Raw genomic sequence first — 17,597 nt, 5'->3', positions numbered from 1 at the left:
CCCAACTACTTAATCAAGTGTCTTAAAGCACACATTTTACCAACACAGTTAAGTCCCAAATAGCTCACCAGGATAACCTACAAGATACTGCAGATGCACAGCTGTATCTTCAAACCACAAATTTGAGAGACTAGCATACCTAACAAGGAGTTCTGGTAAGATTAGGAAATTGAAAATCATAGTAACCACATCTAATGATATAGGTGATAATACAATGTAAAATCTACATAGTATAATAAATCTAGTACCTGTTCAGAAGCACTGAGACAGCCACCTCTTTGCAAGTAATGCAGAAGAATACACGCAAAGATGAAAGCACAAACAAGCATTCTTACTTAAAATGTTCATCTTCATACTCAAGTTCCCATGGTCTCCCTGCATCTTTGGAAAACTTTATTCTTCACTGTTATCATGCAGTTCTTGATTTAAAACAAATATAACACTACAAAAGTTCAAATGCCACATAGAGAAAAAATTCTTAAGAAATATTTACATTTGCAAGGTCAAAAAATGCTTCAATCTAAGAAAATAGTTCACTTACTATTTCTGTCTTCCCTTCATTTGTTTTCTACAGCTAGGGGAATAAAGTTACAACTCAATTTAAAGACTTCGGCTATTCATTTTCTCTGGTTTAGAAAGTGAATATTATTATTTTAACTGCAGTTTACTAATTATGTAATCTCTTAACAAAATTTACTTTTCACAAGAACTGACCCAATATGAAGAGGGTTTACCCAAGCCTGAGGTGCCTGAGGTTTCACCTGTCACATACTGAAAACAATCTTAAGACTATTACAGAATGACAGCTCAACATCTTTGATTAACACCAGATATAACATATTCTTAGAAAATGGAGGGAAGTAAATAAAAAGCTATGAAATAGTAACTCAAATATTTGCTTAAGTAACTTTCTAATCTTCATCATATTATCCAAGTGAAAACAGCAATCCATTTTCTCTAAAATTTCAGTCAAACACAAAACTTAAATATTTTTAAAATGTAAATCCCTAATTACCATGAACACAAGTAATGGATCTGAAAGCTTACTGTCTCGCTCCAGTTTCAGAACACTGAATCAAACAATTTCTCCTACAAGGAAATGGTCAGCTAAAGTAAATCAGGTAAATGCTAACCATAACAGCTAAGCATAACAGAAGACCTTTTTTTTTTTACCAATAGCTAGTACAACAAATTATTTACTGCAAACCAAAATAATTTATGAAGTTATTTTTTAAAAATGGCTAAGAACTGTGAGAATGGGATACAATGTAGTACTCACTTAGCAGGGCAGAGTCAAAATAACTTTCCTTAAAGACAATGTAATCAACTGGTTCAGCAAAGATGACAGAATGTATTCTTTCTGTTACAAAATGTTCAGTAAAATTACACAGAAAAATCTATTATATTGTGCTATAATATACAAATTCCTATTATCCTAAACTTCAAAACACTTTTACCTAACTTTTGTTTTCTTTTGAAAAGCCTATGATAAAATAAAACAGCTAGTAGGACCACAGAGAGTAGAAATAGAAATTGGAACTGAGGAAATACGAAGACAGCGTTTGTCTTGCATACTAAGAAGAGAGACATCTTTTTATAGGATAAACTCTAAAGAATTGATCATAGAATCATAGAATCATAGAATCATAGGGGTTGGAAGGGACCTCAAAAGATCATCTAGTCCAACCCCCCTGCCAGAGCAGGGTCACCTAGAGCACATCACACAGGAACGCGTCCAGGCGGGTTTTGAATGTCTCCAGTGAAGACTCCACAACCTCTCTGGGCAGCCTGTTCCAGTGCTCTGTCACTCTCACAGTAAAAAATTTTTTTCTGATATTCACCTTAAACCTCCTATGCTCCAATTTGTATCCATTACTCCTTGTCCTATCACTTGTCATCACTGAAAAAAGCTTAACTGATTATGATTAGCAATTATTCCCTTGTTCTAGACTGTTGTTGCTTTACAGTCATTGTTTCAATTACCTTCTTTTTGAATGGGTCCAGCTTTCATCTCTGCGCTTTAAGCAGTGTTTTAGGACAACTCTGAGAAGACAGAGAAGCTGTGTCCTCCCAGTTGCATCATTTACTCCTTTGTTGGCTAAGAAATGTCATCTGTTCTGTTGAAGAACTCAGCATTTTAAGACCTGTATTGTGTCTGACTGCTGGCAAGATTTTAGCTTTTTAAGAAACCCCTAACATTCAGTAGCACAGGCCTCTTCACGTACCTGATGTAAACCGAAGTTTACATCATCAAAAGTCATTTAATCCGTCGAAAGAAAAAGGTGACTCCTATGTCCCCCATGATAAAAGTATATGTATATCTATTGCTTAAGTTCTTCATAAGTTTACCCAGGAAAAGAGTTAACTTTCTTAATAAATGGCACTGTGATTCTTCTATAAGCATCATACAGTAAGATCACATCTATTGTTTACCTTCGCCTAGTGGGTACTTCATGTATTCGTACAAAATGGCCTTCAAAATAAACTTTTTGTCTATGTGTGCACTCTGAGGTCACATGGGCCCTCAGAAGAACAGGCTTCTTCCTAAATACTTTTTCTCCTCACACTAGGAGCATGATCTGTCTCTTAAAGGAATTAGCAGAAAGACTTACATATAAACTATTGTTCAAGTAAGGACTATATTGTAGAAATACTGATGCATAGTCTGAATAATTTCCTTTAATGGAATTTAAGGCAAATTAGACATACATCATTTGGGCCTGGTCTTCCTATCTTCCATTCTGCTTCAGAACAAGGAATCAAAGCAGCTTTCCTTTTCTTCAGACTGCAGAAAAAGACTACCATTTCTCTGTCCTGCTACTTCACATGCTCATATTTAAAATACCAGATTTTCTATGATTTGACTTGTGCTCCCTTAAACTGTGACTTTGCAAAATCCTTCATTTTATATCAGCCAGTATTGTATTTTATGCAGTTATTCTACATTCAGCTTTTAAAACATGTACAGATTAAACCCTAAACTCACATTCAGACTCTCACAGGACATAATCCACTTCCTACTGAAGTTCACATGAACCTACTGATTTTGAAAGTGCACCCAGAACTATCCAAAGTCATATATAAACTTATAACTGGAAATAATTATTTCTAATCTCCAGTGAACTGTATATAATTTTCAGAAGAAAGCTCAAAAAGCAAGGAGATTCATTCTTCAACATTGACAAAGGCTAAAGCTGTAAAACCAGACGACCTAGACATAAAAATGACAAAGATTACTTGAATCTGTCATAGGCTATTATCACCTTCCCACGAATAAAAATACTGAAATGACCAAAATACAAATCTTTTATTCCACTGGAGAACCAAGGGAAAAAGTGGTCTGTGCTAGGCTTATTAAACAGCACTTCTGTATTTCAGAGTTAGCACTAAACATGGAAAAGTAGGTTATAAAACAACTTCCTGGTCCTTTACACAGTCTCTGAACAAGACAGCCATTTCCACTGGACCTGAAGGACCAACAAGAAGACGCAGCTTCTGAAACTGACGAGACACTGAGTAGATCCACATATGCTACAAAACAACATAACTTATACTATCAACTGACATTAGGTAAAGCACATCCATATTCAGCTTGCTGTACCACTGTAGCTGATTCTTTCCCCTAAAAGATCAATTTTAGTGACAAGTGCTGACTCATGTTCGTATCTTTTTGTATCCTCTAAGAATAAACCAAGAGTTCAGAGTTTTTATTCCAATTGTGCTACTAACACTAATAGTATTATAAACAAAGTACAAATAAAATACCCAGTCGTTAACAGAATCAGATCTAAATCAGACCTAAAAGAAAATTCCATCAGTACAGTCATGCCTTCAAAAAATCAATAGGGTGTTATACCTACTTTTCTGCCTGGAGTTTTGTGGTTTTTACTATCAGGTCTTGGGTTTGTTCCTTTGCTGCCTAGAATACAATTAGAATGGTTAAGCATGTGAAAAACACAAACATACTGAATGTATTACACAACCTTTAAAACACGTAACAGTTTTGAAGCTGTCTGACTATAAGAAGTTTTAAGAGTCTACTCCTTGAAACAAAAGGCCTTCTTGAATAAGTATTCATTAACTCTCCCTGTTTTCAGGCATGAAAAACAATTAAGATCCTTATCCATATGTATTTTCATCTTTATATACATTCATATTCAGACACAATTAATTTTAGTTTATACTTAATACAAAAACATTAGTGAAAACATTATAAATACTTCTGTTGTTGCTTTTTTATTTAACCATAGACTATAAATTGTTTGCTTTTGCAGAAGCAAAATGTAACAAAGTCCTAAACTGTCCAGTACGAGTGTCCATCCAGCCATTTTAGAGAATATGAATACAGCTGTGCTGGCATTATCAACTAAAGCTCTGCAGTCCAAGCAGCTTACAGGGCTGTAAGGACCAAGTGCAATGCACTTAAGAAGTTCATCACAGCCCTAAATGTTCAGTGATGACCATGCAAGCGAATCCATGCAGAACCAATTCTGCTACACACAGCAGCTGCATGACTAAAGGGATTTATGCAATTGAAGTTAGAGTTCTGAAATTTATCACTTGGCAAGAAGATAAAAGACATCCAGAATTGTTGGTTTCCCACTGGATACCATCACTGATCATTTAGGCAGAAAAGTAAGAAGATTCTGAAAAAAAAAACCCAAACCAAACCTGAAATCTAAATGCATTCAGTATGGAATAATATTGCAAGCAAAGAGGTGGAAACAGCCATAAATGTATTCTGCATGAATAATTTCAAGACTGTAATAGGTCTAAATTACAGTGTTTGCCAAAAGGAAGATGCCAGCCTTGAAACCTTTGAGTAATAAAAGGCTGAAATGAATCTGTATCCATGTATACTATCTACCATGCTACGTTAGCTAAAATAGAGAAGCAGTTAAGGTACAGGAACACTTTGAAAGGTGAAAGAAGGACTGCAGCAAGTCCAGTACAACTTCAGTCATCAGAAGCCTGAGTTGTTTCATGAACAGTGGGCACTACTGAAGTACCAGCTGCTGAATTTTCTAAAGGGAATTATTATGAACTAGCAAGCAAATTTAATAAAAAAACATCAGAACTTGCTCAACATTTAGTAGTTCCAAAATAAATAAAGATATATTTAAGCTTTTTATGTCTTATATGAATAACAATATTCAGATTTTTAGTGTATTTATGTTTTGAACTTTTTTAAAATAACATTGATTTTTCAATGCTTCAGGCTAACCAAAGAAGACTATTACAGCAAAGGACTGGACCTGAACTGTTCAGTATGGAAATCTCATTCCAGAATTTCCCTCCCCAGCTTCCTTTGAGTTGCAGATACTAATAAATCAAAAAGAAAAGGTAAAAAGATTTTTTGCTTATCAATATACAATCATTTTCTTGCATTTGTTCTGCTCTTTTAATGGTCAGCTGTTTTAGCTCACTTTTCTGTCCTCTATGCTATAGGTACTCCCTCTTATATCTCCTATTTGCTCTACTCTTAGTTCATTTTTTTCTTCTTATTCAGCTTGAGCACATGCTTGCAAGTCTTCATGCCCTATTACAGATAAAACATCAGAGCATTTGATAACTGAGTGCTAGTTCATGGGCTTAATAACTTCACATGCATACAAAGAAAATAGGGGTTGAATTGAGATAAGTGACAAGTTCTACACAGCTCTAGAGGAAACCTCCTGTGGGGCACAGAACAAAACTATCTACTGACTTGAATAGAAAAAGAAATCACTGCAGGGTGGCTCTACTCTGGGGAAAGAAAAAAAAAAAAAATCCACAGATAATAGTTACACTGCATCATCTAAAGACAGTAAAGAGCAAAATCTGCATGGACACAATTCATTTCCACATATAGAAGTTCAATCAAACAGTTCCTGAACTGCACTAGGAAATACATCCACATTAACAGTTTTCAAAGAGAACCGAGAGCTCCAAGGGGCATTACCCATTGCCTTCCAAAACTGACAGTGAAGTACTGCAGTGGGCTACACTCCACTTTCACACCTTTTGGAACAAGTTCATGAAACCAGAAGCACTCATGGGAATTACATACAATGATTATGAAATCTACTTATCTAAGTACGGGCACATCTAATATCCACACACACACATTAGGAGGGGAAAAAGCAACTGTTTTCACTGGATTTTTTTAGTGAAAGATTTTTATTCTCATACTGTAACTTATGTGCTATATTCAGAACAGATTTGGTTTGGCAAAATATTTACACGTAAGCATCCATAAACCTTTTAAACCCACCACTGTACTGAACTCGTACACTAAACCCAGGCTAGATTTAGTCCTGCATTATAAAACACAATGTGTTTGTTTGTTTGTTTGTTTGCTTTTTCCCCCCCTCAAACAATTATGAGTTCAGGATTAATACAAAACAGAATTGGTTTTGTTGCATATCCGAATTTTGAGACAATGTTATGGAACAAAACCAACAGAATGAAGTTGGCACACTTGATTTGTCTCCCTCTTTGGATTACAAGATACTTTCTTATGAATATACTTGAAGTATTTACATGAACACAGAACTCAACAGACGTAGCCAATGTGGAAGACACAAATTCTAAATGGAAATCTACAAATGTAATTAACCCTTTAATGTCACACAAATATAATCTAATAAAATACTTTCTCTCAGCTCAGAAACAAATGAATATCTTGTTGCTGTCCTCAAAATGAGTACATTCCTGCACTCTGAATTGCAATTTGGAAGAAATTAAAATGATCTCCTCAATACATTTTCTAAATAAGTAGAAAGAATGATATTAATACCTTGAAGTAACATAATAGGTGTACTATGGAAACATCTCTGTGTCACTGTCAATCCTTCAACATAATTATTTATCCTTTTACAAGGATGCACCCGCACCTCAAAAGGAAAAATATACAAAGCACATGTATTTATATATTACCTTCAAACGACTGGACATATCTTCACAGCAGCTGCTCATCGCTTGCACATCTTCGTTTATACTCTCAAGCTCCTAAATAAGTTCAATAAGTCAGAAATGCCATGCTCAGGCCCTGCTTCATCCCACCAAAATGAGATGCCCAAGTTACAAGGAACATAGTTCCTCTAGGCACCCTGTAAATCAACGGAGAGGATGCACCTCTAGAGACTAATCAATGAAGAGAACACACATCTAAAGATCAATATTCACTTGGGTTTTCTATCTGTTTGAAACATTGTGTCCCTATGTGCAGCATCTTCATCAAACGAAACATGCTGGAAAATTTTACTATAAAAGGATATTTGTCCTAGAAATTCAAATTATCTCATAATCCTTATTTAAAAATTTGAACTGCACAGGCGTAACTCTTGAGTTTGGCTAGTCAGACTCTGAAAACATTACCTCTTTAACTTGCTTGAATATGTGGACAAACTCCTCATTGATGGCTAAGCTTCGGCGTTCAATGTCTCCACGCAGGTTTCTTCGGGTGCGCAAACTGTTTTCCACAAAAAAGGTCGAGAGAGCCTTGAGTGCTTCCAGCATTTCCTAGAAAATAAAAAAAGACCTTGACTCTGCACACAGTTCAAAACAAGCAGGTTACACAGTCTGGAACAATCTCAAGTTCATCGTCTTAGGAAAAAAAAGCCCACAAACTACTGCATGGTTTTAGAGAAAAATCTACCTAAACACACTCCAGATCAGCTGTTAAATAACTTAAATAACTGCTGAGTCTCTCTGATTTTTGTATAACATGCAACTTTGTCTACTATTTTAGAGCAACTTCAGCCGGTAACGTTACACTTGGTTAAAGCACGACCTAACCACAGCAAGAAAACATTTACGTCTGAAAAACCCTGAGCACTGCCCTTCGAGCTAAGCAATACAAACCTCCCTACGACCTGAAGGGAACGAACAGGTGCGCGGCATCGTCCTGGAGAAGCCAAGGATGGGCTTTATGTTTCGCTAACGCCGCAGACGGCCGCGTCCGACGCCGCAGCGGAACTGAGGGAATGACACGGCTCGCTCGCCAGAGTCGGAACCTATCGGGACCCGCCGCCGCTGACGGCTCATCCGGCCGCCTCCCCGCAGGCGCTGCCCGCGGCCCGGGCAGGCCCCGGCCCTCGCCTCCCCCCGCCCCGCCGGCCCCTGCCCCACCTTGTCATTGTCCAGCCGAGTCTCCAAGATCTTGTTGAGCTTACGGGACAGCGGGTTGCTGCCGGGAGCAGCCGGGAGCCCTGCAGCGGGCGCAGCAGCCGGCGGCGGGGAGGCCGTGTCGGCCATGGCTGCGGCCCTGCCGGCGGCGCGGCGGCTCCGGCGGAAACGCGCTCCCCGGGCGATGGTTCCGGCCCGGCCCAGGGCGCAGGGCGGGGGGTAGCCGGGATAAGGGGCATCGTTAAAAGGTTTTGGGTTGGTGATAGGAAAGAATGTTCTCTTCATGAGGTTGGATAGTTGTGCTTATTTCATTGAATAAACGCTTTAGTTATCAGCGTCACTACAAAAGGGAAAATAAATGGACTTTTTTTGCTGTGTAAGAGGACCACAGGATCACAGAATCCCAGGGGTTGGAAGGGACCTCGAGAGATCATCTAGTCCAGCCCCCCTGCCAGGGCAGGGTCACCCAGAGTGTTGCCTCCGCAGCAGAAGCGTGTCAGATCAAGGAAGATCCGCCGTGTTGCCCCGTGGCACGTCCCCTGCCCGGCAGGGAGCGGCCAGGGAGGGGCTTCTGTGAGCTGCTCCGGGGGCTGAAGGGAGGTAGAGGTGGGAAAGGAAAATGCCAGGGAACGAGGATGGCTGTGTGCACCACACAGCTGTCATTTCTGAAGACAGGAGGCCCACCCCGGGATGCTAGCCCTGGAAAGGACGGCACCTTGCGTATGCAATTGGAAGTCTGCTTCTGTATGTCTGATGGATCAAAAAGCAAGACTTACCCGGCAGCATAACTCCTCAGGGATGTGGGGGACTTCATATTGCTCATCTGTAGGCTCTTGCTGAAAAGAACTGCAAACAAATTGAGTAGCCTTTGCCTTTATGCCCAATGTGGAACACTGTTCTGAATGTTTTAATTAACCTTTTTCTTTTTTTTTTTTTTTTTTTTCCTTTTAGTTTGAGTCATTTATCTCAAGAAAAAATGACATGACCAGAGCTCCCCATCCTGAAGCATTAACATGACAAGAACAGTGTTAGGTTTATTTTTTGTTAGCATCTTCACATGGATCCTCTACACAACAGGCCAGCTTTTCTAAACAGCCTGTGAAGTGCCTTGTTTCTGCTCCTGGCTAGTCATCAAGCAGGTTCTCAAGTATTTCCAGACACCTTGTTTCCCTTCTTAGTTTCTATTCCTCCACCCTGTTTCACTGATGTTATCTTCTACTTTTCCTTTACTTCTGACTAAGCTTCCGGGAGCCAGGATTTCCTTTCTCCATGTCAGAAGACATAAAACAGGTTCGGGCAATTATTATTTAAGCATGGCAAGAAAATCCTATTATTAGAAAGATCCTCTCCCAACTATAAGTTCAATGTCATGAACATTTCAAATACTGTTAACCAGTTGGGTGAGTTGATGGACTGAAAGAACACCTTGAAGTCAGGAAGACTTGGACATCTGAACCACAAGTGTCAGATAAGTCAAGACCATTGCCAAGTCTCCTCCAGCAAGTTATACCACAAACATACAAGGAGCCACAAAGATTTTCTTCTATCAGTTGGTACATGCACTTTCTTTTGAAGCATTCACTTCTGCTTTCAGATGCCTCCTTGATGGGTGTGCATTTTTTCAAGAATGTGTTTCATGAGCCAGAATGCTTCCAGCTAATGTAACACATTGGGCTGAGAGGAACCAATAGGATTTTGAAACTGCATGTGTTTATCTGTGCATGTGTTCTGCCCGGAAAATGAGAAGAAGTAATCAGGGGAGCACTTCTTAATCTCCTGCAGCTGAAAGCAGTGTTTGTATGAGGGCACTGGGGCTTATCTTTTGTTCTTCTTTGAGGAATATTAGATGCAGCTATAAAAAAAAAAAAAAAAAAAAAAAAGTCCTTTTTTTTTTCTGATGTGGATAATTCTTGTTGGCTAGATTTCTCAACAGAACAGATTACTTTAAACAAAAATGCAAACATGATCATGCAATGAGATCACCATCTAAAACTCAGCTGCTGTGTCACAACTTGTGTGGGTCACAAAGGTGGGTTTGACAAAACGTTCTCACTAGCTTGTCCACCAGCAGACATTTTCCTGTGAAGTCAACTGGATGTACTTTGTGGGATGAAACAGTTGGGAGTTTGTGATCTGTTAACTGCCAGCAGGGGCTTTGAATTCAGGTATCAGTTTCTGTGTCTCAGTGGAAGACAGTTTGTGTAATGTGTGTCATTTACTCAAGCTCCCTTACCAAAGGTAGATACGGCAGCAAAACTACAGGTGTCAGCAAAGAAATGTTGGAACATGGTGTTTTGTGTTGATTTTCTTAACTCAGTTCCTTATTATGTTGGGGGTTTTGTCTTTCCAGGAAGAGACAGCAAAATAACTGTTACCACTATGCAGCTAGTGAAAGCATTCACAAATCACCCATTTGGTGCACTGCAGACAGGACCACAGTTTAGCCTGCAGGACAAGGAGTGTGTGGTCTGTGGAATTACACTTATCATCTGTGGAGCCCGCGCTAATAATGTCATTGTACTTTCAAATGCTTGGAGGTACATGTAATTTTTGAAGGCAAAGACAAAAAGGTTTGTAGTAGTCACCTGAATCTATTCCTCAAAATGCTAAGTAAGAATAAAACTCCAGTGGATTAATAGGTTGAATGGGGTCAAATCATGACTGGAGCTAGTGTTTCCCTACCCTGTGACAAAAGAGGGGTGATAGAGCACGACATAAAGGAAATGCTTTCTTAAATACAGAGATAGGGGAAAAGCCATCATTATGGGTGTCATCACAGACAAATGAGGGTTACGAAGGAGGATTTTTGTGATTAAGGAGGAAGAAAATACAGAATTACATTCGAAGAAGGGGAAGGGAAAGAGAAAGAGGAAGGGGGAAGAACTAACGCAGAACTTCAGTTTGATGCACGGAGGACATAAGAACAGGAAAAATCATATAACAATGGTGAGCATATAACAAATGTGAAAGATCATATAACAAATGCCTGTAATTAGTTGTATTTCTTACAGTGTAATAGATGAAAATTATTTGACAATGCTACAGTCACATACAGTTTGTAGGTCCTGGTGCTTTCAGATGCAGCAAAGCAGAGTATCTGCAGGAAGCTGGCTCTAGTAACTTGCAGCTCAGCTACTCCATCCCTGTGAAAGTTGGAATAGTTCTTTGTGTTGCAGCCCTTAGAAAAGAACAGTTGAGTGGAACTCAGCTCTCCCAGGACATTACTGTCTTATGTTCTGTGCTAGTCCTCTGCCATCAAAGTGTTCATCAGCTTTCTCCAGCATTTTTATGTCATTCTGTGCTGTGATTGGGCTAGAAAATCCGGCTGATAGGCAGGAGCTCAGGAAAATGTTCTGTGTCTTTAGGTCAATTGGAGTTAGATTTCTGACGGTTAATTTTCTGAGAGGTTAATACTGTAGATACTTTTCAGCACACCAAACCAGCCCCATTCTTTGAGCTAACAATTTTTCAAAAGCTCCATGAGTGATTTGGCCAAAGGTCACCATGACAGCAACCTGTAGTCATGTAGTGAAACCTGGCTGTGACCCTTGAAGCTCCAGAAGATTGCAGAGTTCTGAAGTTTTCGGTTAGCTGGTGCTAGCTCACTTGAGGATTTATTGTCATGCCTCACAGTCTGCAGCAGTGGCTGTAATATATGTGGTGCTGAATCAGCTGCCTGGTTGAGGAGCTGTAAAACTCCTGTTTGTTATAACTCACTGAAAAGACAACACTGGCAGTACAGTATGCACTTTAATGCATACCAAACCCATGAAATCTTCCTGTTCATCTCCTGCTAAAAAAACCTAACCAGTGATTGCAAGGGAAGTCTTGTGTCAGCAAAGCTAATAGGATTTGGTCTAAATGTATTTGCCTCTAGAACTCTATAGAATACAGGACTCCTCTGAAGAAATGGTAATCTAAACTACATGGCCACAACTCTGGCAAACTCAATAGTGTTAGTCATGGCACTGCCACTCATTCAGTGTGGACACACATTTCACCTTTCTTTCAGAAAAGAAACAGCTGGCTTAGATGGGGGAGACAGGAGAACTGATATTGACTTCTGGCTGACTAGCTTCATCACAGGGACACTGTGTCTCAGTGGCTGAGGTGTAAAGCTTCTCTGCCTTTGTATATGCCTGTTGGTATGCTGATGGGATCTGTAGTCTAGGAGATTATTGCTAAAATCATAGCAACAATGTAGCAATGAAGGGGAATATTTTTGAAAAAGAAAAAAGTAAAAAGAAGTAGAAGCAGGACATGAGTAACACATGATTAAACACTAATAGTATGTGCCACACTTGCTATCCTTTCTCTTCAAGCAATGACTGCCTATGTCCTGCTGGCAAGAAGTCTCTGGAATGTGTCCTGTTTTACAGATAAACTAAAGGTAACAAAAAAACCTGAACTAAAAATACAGTTATGCACCATCAGGCAAATAAATGGTACCCTTCACTATGTTGTAATCTCAGCTAAGGTGTGTTTCCAGAAGAGAAAATCTAGAGAATGAGACCTAAATTACTGGGCAGTGCCTTCTCATAAGCAGATCAAGACAAAGCCATCAATGGTATCATATCTTTTGGTTAGATGTTAGGAAGAAATTCTTTAGTGTGAGGGTTTAAGACACTGGAACAGGTTGCCCAAGGAAGTTGTGGATGCCCCCTCCCTGGAAGTGTTCAAGGCCAGGTTGCATGGGATTTTGAGCAACATGGTCTAGTGAGAGATGTCCCTGCCCATGTAGGGGGTTTGGAAATAGATCATCTTTAAGGTCCTTCCCAACCCAAACCATTCTATGATTCTACAATTCTATGATCATGATGACATGGATCATGAGATGCCACAGGTAGCTCTAATAAATAATGGAAATTATGGCATTAGGGAAAAAAAATATCCTTTTGAGTGAGTACAGCAGCAACACAAGTTTGATCACAGACCATAACTGCTGCAAACTTGAAAGATTATTTTGTTGTATAACTTTTGCCTTTTTTGCATCTACCCCCTGACACACTTCTGCTGTGTGGACTGAGGAGTATGACTGGCTTCTCTTAGCTCCTGCCAATTTCCTTACCATAGTCACTATTCAAGGTACAGTCCTTGGAGTTCATAATTGCTATACTTAATCTGGTAGCTGTTTCTTGAGGTGTAGTGGCATAAGATGATAGATTTCTCACCTTTATAACTGGGCAAATTCTGCATAAGTGTTCGTGTTGGCACAGGAGGGGCAGGATAAATCACACTCTCTGTCATCTGTCAGGAAGGAAGCAAAAATTTCTCAGCAACTCCAATGTGGAGCTACCTGGTATATTTGGATTTGATTCCCTCTGTAAAGCTGACTCAGAAGTGTCCTCCAGGCTTGCCTCAACCATTCATCTTTGTGTGTCAGCTCATGCAGCCTTTCCAAAGCCCTGGCAATATGCCAACACCCTCAGAGATGCTGGAGAGCTGCAGTGGATAAAAATAACTTATTCTTTAACAGCTGACACTGGTTGCAGTCACTGCAGATGAGTTGCAAACAAATTCTCTGCAAAGATCTGCTCACCTCCAGAAGAAATACGTTTAAGCCTGCAGTTTCTTGCTAAAATTATCTGCCATTCCTTTCTGGTGGTCACTTCTGCCTTCATGGTGTTAAGACAGGGCTGGGGCCCCCATGACTGATGCAGTGGAAGCATATAATTATATCCCTGTTGGATGGCAAAGGCGGTAGGAAGAAAATTTGTTTCTAAGCTTCAGCATCTCTTGTTCATATGAGTGTGCACCTTTTGCAACCTCAAATACTGAGGCTGAAATGCATCTGGACAGCTCTGCCAAGAACAGACAGATTGGTACTTACTTGGTCTGTACTGGGCCCCGCTGGGTGTCTGCAGGACAGCAGGAAGCAGCACTGTGCTGGTGGGCTGCCTGCTTTGAAAAGCAGAGGGAAGACAGCTCAGCCTTGTCACCCTGGGTGGTGCAGCTCTCAGATGGCTGGATAGTACTGATGTCACTCTGTGATTACATTGGAAGGAAAATGAGTTGTGCATTTTGCGGCTCGGATGAAGGTTTTGCCAACACTGGAGTTCTGTGTCAGCATCTACTGCAGCTGAGTAGGTTGGTTCAGCTGTTGTACTGCACAGCATCAACAGCTTTGTGAAGCACTCACATTCCCTGGCAGGAACTCAAGGAGCATTTCCAGCAACCTCCAATTACAGTATTAATTACAAGAGACTATCAAGTTTCTCCAGAATAGGCCCCAAGCTTCCTTTTGGTTGGAAACTAGCAAGGACTTTCTTGTCCATGCAGGTAGAGCTCCCTTCAGAATATCATCAGTCTGTTTATACATCACCCATCACTGCCAACGTCTCTGAAACAATGACATCTTAAAACATTGTTGTGAATGCAGAGCCCATGCCTTTCAAGATACAAATGTCACGCTGAATGAACTGCCAGTCTGGAGGTTTTGAAAGGATATTTCAATATTAATTGGAATGGCTCATGACTTCTTTCTACTTCTGTCTCATACATGGCCTTTTATGTGATAAAGTCCAGAACCCTAACAATACAGGCACAGTAACACCTCAAAGAGAAGGATCAGGTACCTTAACCAGATTGCAGATTACAGAGCTAACTGGCAGAAATCCGCAGACTGACTTCAATCAATATTTGTGCCCCACTATGGATAGGTTATGGCAAGAAATGCCCGTGTTGGCATGGAACTAGGCTTTCCTTTCAGGTGTCAAAAAGCAGACTATTTTGCTGCTTTACTAATGGTGTGATTGCTGATCCACTGCTGATATAGGGAGCTCTGAGTACTGAGCCTGAATCTCTTCCCACTCTCTTCAACTTAGATACCTGAAGACTTGAAGACAAAATTAAGTACATATGGTGGGATACATCTCACCAGTCTTCTACCATCTAAAAGTCAGAGGTGAACTCCACAGCTAACAATCCTATTAGAGGAATGAAAGAAAGGCACTTGCAGAAGGCAATGTTTTCTACCTAGCCCTCTCCACTGGCTGCATAGAAAATTTGTATGATGGACCATTGACTAGACACTTAACTTTTTTTACCCCTATTGCTCTGCTTGTGGCTTTTGACTTCTCTGCAAATAATACCAAGACCCCCAGCTCCAGTGCTGCAGAAATTAAATACTGTGTTTGAATGCTGGTGTAAGTCCAGACTCTTCTTACAGCTATGGGGAAGGGGGTAAAAAAACCAGGATGTTTGATTTTACAATTAAATAAATAAAATGTCTTAATTTTTCAGTAAAATTATCCATTTGGTGCCTGTAGGTATATGATATATCATCCAGACACATATTGCTTTGGGTGATGCATCATGGGCTTGTCAGTTGCAAAGGTAGAACTGCCCAAGGGCTAATTTAATTTTTGCACATGAATCGGATTAGATTTTCATTCATAAATCAATGGTGCAGTCTAGTTCACACCTGCTCCTTCTGTTTCCTCTTCTCCTGTGCCTCCTTTCTTTATTCATTTTGTCACTTCTCTATCTTCCCATACAAATCCATCTCTCAGAGGTGTATTTTTCACTCTATCAGAGATATGCCTACTTGGGACGCATTACTCATCTTCTGAGATACCAATATTAATCCAGTTTTCTTTTAGCATGATGAGATCTGGACACATTTTCTGTTGTCAGTAGTGAGGATATTATGCCAGCACACCACCACAGGGATATTGGCTTGTGTTTTATTCACTGAGATGAATAGTTGTTTTAATAGAGACTTGAGTGTAAGCAGGAACCCAAGTGCTAAGCTCCATTCTCAAAAGTGTCAGGCAATGGCTTGAAGATGTGTGTAAGGGCTTGGTGATTCGTGGCCAGAGTTTTTGTCTTTTACAAGACTGAGCCAAAATTCCTATCTTTTTTTTCAGTCACTGAAGTGAATGGAAGCACTCATGGATGGGTACTGCAGTGTAATCACAGAATCACAGAATTGTCAGAGTTGGAAGGCACCTCTAGAGATCATCTAGTCCAACTCCCCTGCTAAAGCAGGATCCCCTAGAGCACGTTACTCAGGACTGCATCCAGGTGGGTCTTGAATATCTCCAGAGAAGAGGACTCCACAACCTCCCTGGGCAGCCTATTCCAGGGCTTTGTCACCCTCATAGTAAAGAAGTTTTTCCTCATATTTTAATGGAAATCACTGTGTTCCATCTTGTGCCTGTTGCCCCTCATCCTGTCACTGGGAACTACTGAAAAGAGTCTGGCTCCATCCTCCTTGCACCCACCCTTTAGATATTTACAGGCAGTAATAAGTTATCCCCTCAACCTTCTCTCTCCAGGCTACAGAGTCCAATCTCTCTCAGCCTTTCCTGATAAGGGGGATGCTCCAGTCCCCCAGTCATCTTTGTTGCCCTTCACTGGACTCTCTCTAGTAGTTCCCCATCTTGAACTGGGGAGCCCAGAACTGGACACAGTATTCGAGCTGTGACCTCACTAGGGCAGAGTAGAAAGGGAGAATGACCTCTCTCAACCTACTGGCCATACTCTTCCTTATGCACCCCAGGATCCCACTGGCTTTCTTGGCCACAAGGGCACATCACTGGCTCATGGATAATTTACTGTCTACCAGGACTACCAGATTCTTCTCAGAACTGCTTTCCAGCAGGTTCACTCCTAACCTATATTGGTGCTTGGGGTTCTTCCTCCCCAGGTGCAGGACTCTACACTTGCCCTTGTCGAACCTTATTAGGCTCTTCTCTGCCCAGCTCTCCAGCCTGTTCAGGTCACACTGGATGGCAGCACAGCCCTTGGAGTGTCAGCCACCCCTCCCAGTTTGGTATCATCAGCAAACATGCTGAGGATAAACTCTGTCCTCTCATCCAGATCATTGATGAACATGTTGACAGGACCGGACCGAGTACTGATCCCTGGAGGACACCACTGGTTGCAGGCCTCCAACTCTATCCGGCTCCACTGATCACAGCCCTCTGAGATCTGTCACATAGCCAGCTCTCAATCCACTTTACTGTCCACTCATCTAGCCCACACTTCCTGAGTTTCCTAATGAGGATATCATGGGAGACAGTGTCAAAAGCCTTGCTGAAGTCAAGGTAAATAACATCTGCTGCTCTCCCTTCATCTAGGCAGACAGTGAAGCCATTGTAGAATGCAATAAGACAGGTCAAGCCTGATTTCCCTTTGGTGAATCGATGCTGACTTCTCCCAGTAACGTTCTTTGCTTTCACTTCTGTTGTGATGACATCCAGGTCACTGATGAATATGTTGAAGAAGACCAGACCAAGTACTGACCCCCAGGGAATACTGCTGGCTACAGACCTCCAACTCAACTCTGCTCCATTGATCACAACTCTCTGAGTTCTGCCACACAGCCAGCTCTCAATCCACAATATTTTAAATATTTTTAAAAAATTAAATTAGCTTCAGCTGAAGAAACAAGATGGTTGCGAAGAAAGAGGAAAGAAAACTCTCACTGCATCAATCAGAGAGGAAGAACGCATTGCCTTCCTGAATTTTGAGAATAAGAATGA

At 40.6% G+C, this 17,597-nt stretch overlaps 1 protein-coding gene across 2 annotated transcripts in view; it reads right to left on the bottom strand.

Annotated features, from left to right (window-relative positions):
• COG6 (component of oligomeric golgi complex 6) overlaps window positions 1–8,251 on the bottom strand; it is a 57,264-nt gene extending 49,013 nt beyond the window's left edge. The window contains exons 1-4 of one of the 2 annotated variants that reach the window (XM_051644179.1): window positions 8,113–8,251; window positions 7,360–7,503; window positions 6,919–6,990; window positions 3,861–3,919 (exon numbers count right to left, since the gene is read on the bottom strand). In XM_051644179.1, the coding sequence (XP_051500139.1) occupies window positions 3,861–3,919; window positions 6,919–6,990; window positions 7,360–7,503; window positions 8,113–8,238 (401 nt within the window). In that variant the 5' untranslated portion in view covers window positions 8,239–8,251. Of the gene's footprint in view, window positions 1–3,860; window positions 3,920–6,918; window positions 6,991–7,359; window positions 7,504–7,845; window positions 7,973–8,112 lie in introns of those variants that run through there. The other variant, XM_051644188.1, reaches the window with a different exon arrangement.
• Window positions 8,252–17,597: the final 9,346 nt, after the last annotated feature.

Source organism: Apus apus, chromosome 1 (genome assembly GCF_020740795.1).
Source record: "Apus apus isolate bApuApu2 chromosome 1, bApuApu2.pri.cur, whole genome shotgun sequence".
Lineage (NCBI taxonomy): Eukaryota > Metazoa > Chordata > Aves > Apodiformes > Apodidae > Apus > Apus apus.
This window is presented reverse-complemented; position numbering and strand designations above follow the sequence as displayed.